Source organism: Echinops telfairi, unplaced genomic scaffold, assembly GCF_000313985.2.
Source record: "Echinops telfairi isolate 266 unplaced genomic scaffold, ASM31398v2 ScPeMD7_2010;HRSCAF=2546, whole genome shotgun sequence".
NCBI classification, from domain to species: Eukaryota; Metazoa; Chordata; class Mammalia; order Afrosoricida; family Tenrecidae; genus Echinops; species Echinops telfairi.
The window spans coordinates 24,324,960-24,334,250 of NW_022105908.1; the positions used below are offsets into that span (position 1 = coordinate 24,324,960).

Consider the following 9,291-nt stretch of genomic DNA (forward strand, 5'->3'; position numbering starts at 1 on the left):
GGGGGGGGCGGTTGTGGGCAATGGCCCAGCCTGCCTGCCTCAGCATTGCTAACTTCCTGGGTGCAGGCATCCCCTGTCCTAAGCAAATGAGAACCCACTAAGGCTCAGGGTTGCCAGGTCTGCCAAGCAGACGTCCTATTGGCCACCTGTGTCCCTGACTCCTGAGGTCCCAGGTATTCTGGGGGCCCTGTCCCCAACCCCTCACCCCCAGCCCGCCAGTGTGGCTGCATGGTTCCCAGTCTCACTCGCTCCCACCATGGCCCCCATCAGTGTCCCTCTAGGGTGGAGTTGGGGCAACCAGCCAGGGGCTCTTGACGGAATCTTCCTGTGGGTGCTCAGTCTCACCCTTTGCGCCCCCCACCTCCTCTACACTCCTCCCCAGAAGAATGACACAAAAGGTTGTTAATTGCCCAAGGCACTTCCTCCACCCCCACCCCCACCTTCTCTGGAGGGAGGCCTCCCTCACGGTCCTGTCAGGATAAGAAAATAGGGTTTGAAGGACGGAACTTGTGTCTTCACATTGCCGCTTTGGCAAAATCAAGCAAGGCAGAGAGGGCAGCGGGAGCGAGATCGCCCCGGAGCCCCAGGCGCAACCCCACCCGAAGGGGGAAAGGTGGTTATTGTATACGGTATCAATGCTCCCCTCCCTGCCCTGGTGCCCCCTCCACCTGCAAAGAAATGGGCCCCTTCCTCCTGTCGGGTGCTGGAGGGAAGCCAGAGGGGGGGCCGAGACTGGTGCCCAAGGAGATCCTCTCTTCTTAACTGCTGGGGGAGCAGGTGGTGCCATCTGGGGATGGAAGGGCCCTGCCCCATCTGCGTCTGGCCAAGAAATAAAGATTGTATACCAGTGGGGGCCACCTGTGTCTCTTTTCCTGGAGCTCGGCCCACTGCCCCTGCCCTCGGTGGCTGGCTGTCGGGCCTACCTCCCACCCACCCCCAGGAAGGGTGAACAAAGCAGGCTCAACCGGGCTCCCTGCCCCCTCCAGTGGAAGCAGACTCACAGCACCCCTGTAGGGCAGGGTGGATCTGCCCCGTGGTTTCTGAGAGTAACTCTGGGAATAGAAATCGGGTGGTGATTGTGAACTGCCAACCTTGTGCTTAGCAACCCAATGTGTAACAGGGACACCACCAGGGCCCCTGGAACAAAGGCTCCACACCCCAAATGACCCTAGCAGTTCTTTCTGGCTCACACCTGGGTGGCAGAGGCAGGATTCTGCAGGCCTGGTGGGGTAGGGACAGGTAAGGCCGGAGCGTCCCACAGCCTGCACTCGGGGCGGTGGGGGAAAGGGGGGTGTAGCCCTCCAGAGCCTTTTAGGAGACCCGAAACCAAGCGACCTCCAAGGAAACCGAGGCTGGAGGGCTTCATGGTTGGCTGGGGGCTGGTTCACAGCCCCCGGGGAGGCTCCCAGCCAGGCTGTTGTGTGGGTACAAAGATGCTGTTCAGGGAAGTTCCCATCTTTATTTCCCTTGCATCCAGTCCTGGGTACAGCCACCCACCTCCCACATAGCTCAAGAACCTTGGTGTCACCTGGTTGAGATGAACCCCAGGTGGCCCTGCCTTCCTGTGAGGGGCCTCCAGGAAGAGGGGGGTCACGCAACCCCCGTCTCCCTCATGTCCCTTGGGAGGAGAGACTCACTGAGAGACTGACTGGTCCTCCACACAGCTGCCCCAGGAAAGACTGCAGCCTGCCCACCATTGGCAGAGCCGAGTGCTAGATGGAAGCATGGGGGCCCTTGTTCAAAAACGAAGACCCCATAATGGGTAAAGCCACACGTGGCACCAAGCATGGGGTTTGGTGTGGCTGCTGGCATGGTCCCATGAAGCCGGCCCCTACCCAAGGAGATGGCCCCGCCCTTAGGAACTCCCCGTGTGGAGGAGGGGACAGAAACAGCACAGCTCAGGACCCAGGGGCCGGTAGAGGATCTTCCTTCCCACGTGGTCCCCCACTACGACTTCTTGCACCATGAAACTCCACCTGCTCTTCAGCTCCAGGGTGTTCTGTAGGCCACCTGGTTCCTTTTATGGATGGGGATAAAAGGGAGGCTCACAGGGAGCAGTGGGCAGCCCAAGACCTGGAGAGCGCAGGCCCTCTGAGAGGCCATCTAGCTAGCATCACCATGGTGGGCAGGTGGGCTGGGTGTGGGGCTATGATGGGCTCGTGGGACTGGTGCAGGAGGGGAGACTGGGACCAGCCTACCCAGCAGCTTCTGGGGCTTGATGGCCAGGCCTGCTTGGCCTCCACCCCAGCGCTGGCCCGCCCAGGTCCAGCTCTGTCCAGCCTGCAGCATGGAGCTCAGTAGGCCAAGACGGAGCGGCCAAGGTAAACAGGTTTCTTCACCTCACCACCGTGCCGCCTGCTCAGAAGGGAATTCCCAGGCAAGGCCAGGCGCAGTCTCCGCTGGCTCTGGGGTGGAGCTGCCAAAAGGCCACGGCCTCATCGCACTCCTCCAGAGACCAGGGCCCCCGGGCCACATGGGGGTTTATGGTTACATAGAAACAGAACGCCTATGTCCACCCAAAGTCCCAGAGCTTGGAAGCAGCTTTAATCATCATAACCCCCACCGGGACATAGTCCAAATGTCCATCGATAGATGGACAGACAGACAACCTTTGAGGCACGCAGACAATGGAACCGTCCAGGGCTATGAAAGGCAGTCACGGGATGAAGCCTAAAGTCACCGGGCTAGTGGAAGAAGCCAGCCAGGAAAAGGCTCACAGTGCGGGGGCAGGGGGGTGGCACACAATGATGGGGCCTTCGACCTGCTGCCCAGGGGTCAAACTGGGTTCTCATTCCTGTGGGTTTTTGGAAAGAAAGCTTCAGGCTTTTCTTCTGAGGTACCTCCCCTAACCCAAACATGCCATGGAAAGTTCTAGAAAAGGCTAATGGGATCTGTCGTGACTAAACACAGATCCGTGGTTGTCAGCCGTGGGTGGCGGCTGGCGGAGACGGACCGGCTACACAGGGGCTCGAGGGCTGGTGTTGAAAGGCTCCCTCATGGCAGGCAGGGGCGTTCTAAGGCTCCCTCGTGGTGGGCATGGGAATGTTTGCGTGAGTCAGTCATCACAGGGTGCACGTAAAAGAAGTCCTTTCCTTGGGGGGGGGGGCGGATAATTGGATTTATTTTGTAAGTTTTCAAGAATACACATAGACAGGAAAGCATACACTAACCAACAGTGTCTGCATGTGCCATTTACAGACACCGATTGCGCTGGACTTAGTTTCTGGATTGTTGCTCCGTTGGTAACATAAACTCCCTGCCCCCCTGGGTCTCTATCTTTCCTCGCTGCAGTGGTCAGTTTGATCCTGTATAATCTTTTTTTTTCCCCCAAGATCATTTTGTTGGGGGGATAAGTCCATTTAAAAAAGCGTGTTAGATGTTTGATGGGGGTGGGGTGGGTGGAGGCAGATCCCTGAGAAGGTGGGTGGCTACCGTGTGAGTGCAGATGTGGGTGGGTGGAGGTCTCAGCGTCATCAAGAATGGTGGGGGAGGGGGGAGTGTGACGTGTTGGAGGCCAGAACCCCAGGGATCCCCATCTTCCAGAGAGGAAAAAAGGCTGGGACCTGGGAGACGCAAAGGCTGGAAGGGGAGCCCCGGCAGGCCTGACTGCTTGGCTGCAGTGAGGGGGCTCCAGCAGGGTCATGGGCAGGGGATGCAGAGAAGAGGCCCTGAACTGCCAACCTCAGAGAGCAGTCGGAGCCCAGGCCTCCCCACAGTGACTATGCATGGGCTCAGAGCCCTCTCCCAGCAGAGCGTCCAGTGAAAAAGCCCGTGAAAGCTGGAGCTCTTAAGTGACCAAAGATGCCCATTGGCACATAGACAGCCCTCCCCAAGGGCCTGGCTGGCCTCCAGGCCTGGGCAGTCCTTCCCAGACGGGCACTGATCACCAAAGCAAAGCAAACCCACCCAGCCACACAGACACCCTGTAGGACAGACTAGAATGGCCCCAGAAGCTGAGATCTGAAAGGTCAGCAGTTTAGGCGGCAGCAGCCTCTGCTCTGCAGGAGGAAGGTCAGGCTTTCTACAACATGAACGGTGGGTTACCGTGTCCGAAACTCCCCTGTCCTGGATAAGTGTTCAGGGCTGCTGGCGTAGTGGCTACAATGTTGGGCTGCGAGCCTCATGCGCGGCAGGTGGAAGCCAGCTCCATGAGAGAAAGATGGGCAACAGCTACAGGCTCGGAAACCCATAGGGGTCGCTGTGAGTCGGCAGCGAGTCTGGTTTTGGAAAGCCTTGTGGCAGATAGCCTCGTCCTCCTCTCGCGCAGTGGCTGATGGGTTTGAACTGCTGGCCTTTCAGTTAGCAGTGGAGCACTTTACTCATGGAGCCACCAGGCTCCTCCAAGCTCCATAGAGCTGCTAAATTTAGCCAGGCAAGAGGAGACTGTCTCGGGGCCGAGCGCTTGGCAGCTGAGCATGTCTCCCTACAAGGCCCGGCCCAGTACCCACGTCAGCCACTCGGCCTTTGGGCTTATAAGGCAGGCCTGGTAGTGCTCAGCGCTGGCAACTTGGGGCCGGGCTCAGGGCCAAGCCCTCAGACTTTGGGGAGCCTCCTTCCCAGCCCCAGAGCACATGGGAGCGATTCTTTGGGCAAGGCCCTTAACCTCCCTGCCTCAGTTTCCTGGTCTGTACAATGGGGACGTTGGTCCCTCCTACCTCATAGGGACATTAAATGAGAACACCTGCCAATTCCAGTGTGTTCCCCGGTCAATCATCCCCAGCCCCCACAATGCTTAGGACCAACACTGTCTCTCCCTGTGTAGGAAAGGCCTGAGACCAGAGAGAAGCATTTTAGAACCGGCGTAAGGGGCGCTGGCAGGGTCAGCGGCTAGCTTCCTCCCCGAGCGTCAAGAGAAGTTTGGGGCAAGAAGCTCGATGGCTTTGTGTTTCTTCCTCATTGGGGCACATGTTGGATGATGTGCCCAAGGGAACCGGTCGGTGCTCTGTGGCTGCCCGGCTGTTTTCTGGGTGTCGGGTCAGGGCCAAGGCTGTAACAGACAGATATACAAGGGTGTGCTGCAGGTCCGTCTGTCCGCCAGGTGGCTGGTCTGTTGGTCAGTCAGCAAGCCTGGCTTCGGGAGAGGGAGGAGGAGGATGGGGCGGTGGCGGTGGGGAGGGGTTGTCTCTGCCTTCACTCCCTCCCTCTCTCTTATCTCCTCCTCGCCTTCCTCCCTCTCCTCTCTTCCCCTCCCTACCCCCTGGCCTGAGTGCTCCCAACTAGATGTATCAGACCCAGTCTTGGAGCCCACCCTCTCCCCTTCCCAGGCAGCTCCTGCCCGGAGCACTGGTTCCAAAAGTGATGGGCCAGAAGGGGAAGGCTCTTCTGTCCGATGGGTAAGATCTGGCTGAGGGCCTTGGCTGCCCCAGGGTGGGCTCTTGGCATCTCTGGGGTTTTCCCTAGAGAAGCCATATGGGCCCTGACTGGCCTCTCCGGAGGGTGGCATCCCACTGCTGTGTCTGAGAAAATCACCCAGGAACCGGGGTGAGGCCGATCTGTTTGAGGAACTGACCTGAGGGTGCCGGGGTTCAGGAAGGGGCCTGGCTCCTCACCCAGTTAAAGGCTTCAGGAAGAAGACTCTTATCAGCCCTGGGGGCGGGGGTGGGTAGATGGGGGGTGCAGCAGCTTGAGGGGTGCTCCCTCTGGGAGATCAGCAAGGGCTACTGCTTCGGGCTTGGACCCAAGTAGCCCCCTGGGCGAGCTGGACAGTGCATTGCTCCAATGGGCACCTCAGTTTCTTAGGCGCAAAAGGAGGAGTGGGAGTGGGGAGAGAGCCCTCCAGACCTGAGGCCCCCCCCTCCCCCCCCCGCCCCCAGCATCTTTGGGACCCTCCACCTTCAGGGGCTGGGCTGGGGCCCATGAGGGGAGGGGCTGCAGTCCTGGCCTCTGGATCTCGCCCCTTCTCAGGCCCCTGTTGCCACCCATGAGGAAGCAGTCCACGGGCGCAGCAGGCTGGGGGCCAAAGGCTGAGCAGCCACGGCGGTGCTGACCGCTGACATGGGTGTCCTCTCAAGGTGTCAGGGGCAGGGGCACCCTGTGTCCTCTGGCCCAGCCTCCCTCTCCACTCTGCTCAGAGGTGGAGCAAACAGGTTGTAGGAGAGGAGCGTGCGGCCCCACACAGACGACGGCTGCGGGGACAGGGCATGAGAAGCGGCCAGGCTGGACTCACCTTTCTTCCTCTTCTGCCCCACTCGCTACAGGCCCCCAGGAATGGAGGCCGGGAGGATGTCTGCAGGTGGCTGAGGATGGGTCCCTGGCTTTGGGTGCGCTCTGGTCTGAGGCCTCCCCGGTGGCCCCCCAGTCCTGGTGGATCGCTTGGGGTTGGGGGAGTGACCGCTTTATCTATGACCCTTTGACAGGTGGCCTGTGGTTTCCTGCCAACAACTACTGTTTCCGGAACCCAGCAGGACCCAGGCGGAGCCAGAAGGGGTCCAGGGGCTGGGCCTGGGTGGCCCCACCAGCCCCGCCCCCATCTATCTTTGGGAACTTATTTGTCCATGGGAGTGGCTGGCCTGCAGTCCACTGCCTGGCCCTGGCCAAGAGCGGCTCTGACCACCCAAGGATTCTCCCTCCCAACCCAAGTACCTCCAGCCTGATCTCTGACTCCTGACCTCTGACCCCACCTCCCCTACCCAGCCCCACCTAAGGATCCTGGAGGCCGCACGCCCCCCCCCCTGCCCCCACTGATGCTCAGGCGGGGCTGTGAGTGTTGACGGCCCACTCACCTCCGGCTGTGCGGGGGACCCAGTGCTCAGCGCCCCCCCGACCCCTGCCCCATCGTCGCCATGGCCAGGCGGGTCCAGGACGAGCTGGCTGCCTTCTTCTTCGAGTACGACACCCCCCGAATGGTGCTGGTTCGCAACAAGAAGGTGGGCGTCATCTTCCGGCTGACCCAGCTCGTCGTCCTGGTCTACGTCGTGGGGTGAGTCTGGGCCCCTCTTGCCGCCCTCTCACCAGCCCCCAGCCCGGTCCTCCCGCTCGGCTCCGGGGTGCCCCTCATGATGTCAAGGGGTTCTTCTTCCTCTGAGTCCATTGGAGGACCCTCCGGACAAACAGCCAGGCTGTTCAGAAGCAGCGGCAAGCTCTGTTAGCTCCCTGGTGCCGGGGGACCCGCTGACAGAGGGGAGCCCCGCCTGGGGCCAAAGGGTGAACAAGAGGCCAGGCCTTTGGCCAGCTGCCCCTGCCTTATCACGTCTGATCTCCCAGCCAAGCTGGAGCCTAAGGCATCCCGGGAGGGACATGTCCCTCCCTGCACTGCTGGAAGTGCGGTGGGGGGAGTGTGTTGGATTCCTCGCCACAAGGTCACCAGTTCAAACCCACCAGCCATGCCTTGGGAGGAGGAGGGGCCCATTCTGCCTTCACTCTGTCCTGCAGGACACACCGGACTCCGCTGGCTCATGGCGGGCTGGTTTGGTTTAGAGCAGAGGGAGGGATGTCTGCTGGGACCGAGCTCACATGAGAGCGGTCAGTTGTAACGGAAAGGTCGAGGGGTTGAACCCCCAGCTGCTGCCCGAGTGGAAAAACCTGCCCGTCTGCTCCGATAAAGAGCACCGCGCCATCTAGGAAACGCTGCGAGGCGGTTGTCTCCTCGATGCTGCAGGGCGGCCGGAGCCGGAGAGACCCGATGGCCCCCAGCAGTCACAGGGCAAAGACCCCTCGAGTCCTGAAGTCCTGGTGCCTTCATGGCTGGGCTTCACGCAGCAATTGGGGGTCAGTCCTGGCCTCCGGAGTGACAGCTCCCTTCAAGGTGGCTCTGGACCCACCCCTCACCCTCACCCCTTGTACCAAGAGGGCAGGACTGTCCTGGGGACCCTGCCTGGCCTTCCTAGGTGTCCTGTCGGGAACATGTGTGTGCCTTGTGAGTCCTCGTGTGACTGGGCATGGGCCTGGTGGGTGTGTCTGCTCAGTGTCCCTGTGGCTGTGCTCAGGTGTCTGACGTGTGTGCCCGGTGTTGGGGCATCATGTCCACTCACAGGGACTGAGGGCTTGTGGAGGCCCATGGGGATCTGGAGGGGGCCTCAGCCCCAGCTGGGGGTCGGGGGGCTGCCTGGCAGTCTCCCTGACTTTTCTGTGTGACCTGAGGACTCTCCCCCATTTGTATTGGGGGAACGAACAGAGACTATGCAGTGGAGTTGACCAGGGTGGGCCAGCTTGGGGCCCCAACAGTGACCACAGAGTCCTGGTCCCCTTTCAGGGTCCCTAGCCTTCCCTCTGACCCCACCCATCCCCTAGGCCTCAGAGCTGGTCTGGTGGAGCCAGAGCCGGGGCCAGGACCCAGCCCTCGGAGACGTGCCTGCCACTACCTGTGTACTGTTCACCATCACATTGACCCTGGCAGTCTTGTTTGAGCTTGTGGGGGAAACTGAGTCCCAGAGAGGCGCAGTGGGCTTCCCTGGCCAGACAGTGAGTGGGCATTGTTAGACCCCTGACCCCACCCTCAGCCCTGCTGTAGTCTCCTCTTTCTCTGCTCTGGGGACTCCGGAGTCTTGGGCCGTGATGACCCACTCCACTCCTGATCTTCCCAGGGAGAGAGGAGTTGCCCGCTCAGGCCAGGCCCGCCCCTCACCTGGTAAGGCAGGGAGGACGCTGCCCCCACTGTGGTCTCTGCGTCTTTGGGGCTCAGCTCCCCGCTTCTGTATCGAGATCTGCATCTGTGAGCAGCCCCAGGGCCCGCCTGACCACAGGAAGGACACCCACTTGTACTTGGTACCCAGGCCCTGTCACCCACCCATGTCCTGAACAAGAGACTTCCAGAATGGGGGACCTCAGTACCCACTTTCTCCCCCAAGAAAATCCCTTCAGGTTCCATCCAAGTGGTGGTGGCTCTTCCCTGAATCGGGAATGAAGAAGCTCTCGCTAGGAAACGGGGCTGTCAGAACTCAAAGCCAGGCTGGCTGGTCTGACAGGGAAGCCGCCCCAGAGAGGGGCACCAGCCCTCCCAAGGCTTTCTGCAGCCCAGAGGCCACAAAGCCTTGCCACCCACTCCTGCTCCCAAGTCCTGTCTCCGCTTGGGCTGCGGCTCCTGTTGTCTCTGGCGCCCTCGTCTGGCCACATTCCGGTACTGCACCACCAGCACTGCCTAGACGTCAGCCTCCACCTGTCAGCCATCAGGTCACCTGGAAGGGGCTGGGAAGACACAGCTCCCACGCACAAGAGTTTACGCTTTCCTTTTTTCTTTTTAAATCATTTTATTTGGGGATTGTACTGCTCTTATCACAATCCATACATCCATCCATTGTGTCAAGCACATTTGTACATATGTTGCCATCATCATTTTCAAAACATTTTCTTTCT

At 60.3% G+C, this 9,291-nt stretch overlaps 1 protein-coding gene across 1 annotated transcript in view; it reads left to right on the forward strand.

Moving 5' to 3' along the window:
* The first annotated feature begins 6,782 nt into the window (after window positions 1–6,782).
* P2RX1 (purinergic receptor P2X 1) overlaps window positions 6,783–9,291 on the forward strand; it is a 20,429-nt gene continuing 17,920 nt past the window's right edge. The window contains exons 1-3 of the mRNA XM_045293335.1: window positions 6,783–6,919; window positions 8,523–8,566; window positions 8,621–8,703. Coding sequence (XP_045149270.1) covers window positions 6,783–6,919; window positions 8,523–8,566; window positions 8,621–8,703 — 264 coding nt within the window. The remainder of the gene's footprint in view (window positions 6,920–8,522; window positions 8,567–8,620; window positions 8,704–9,291) is intronic.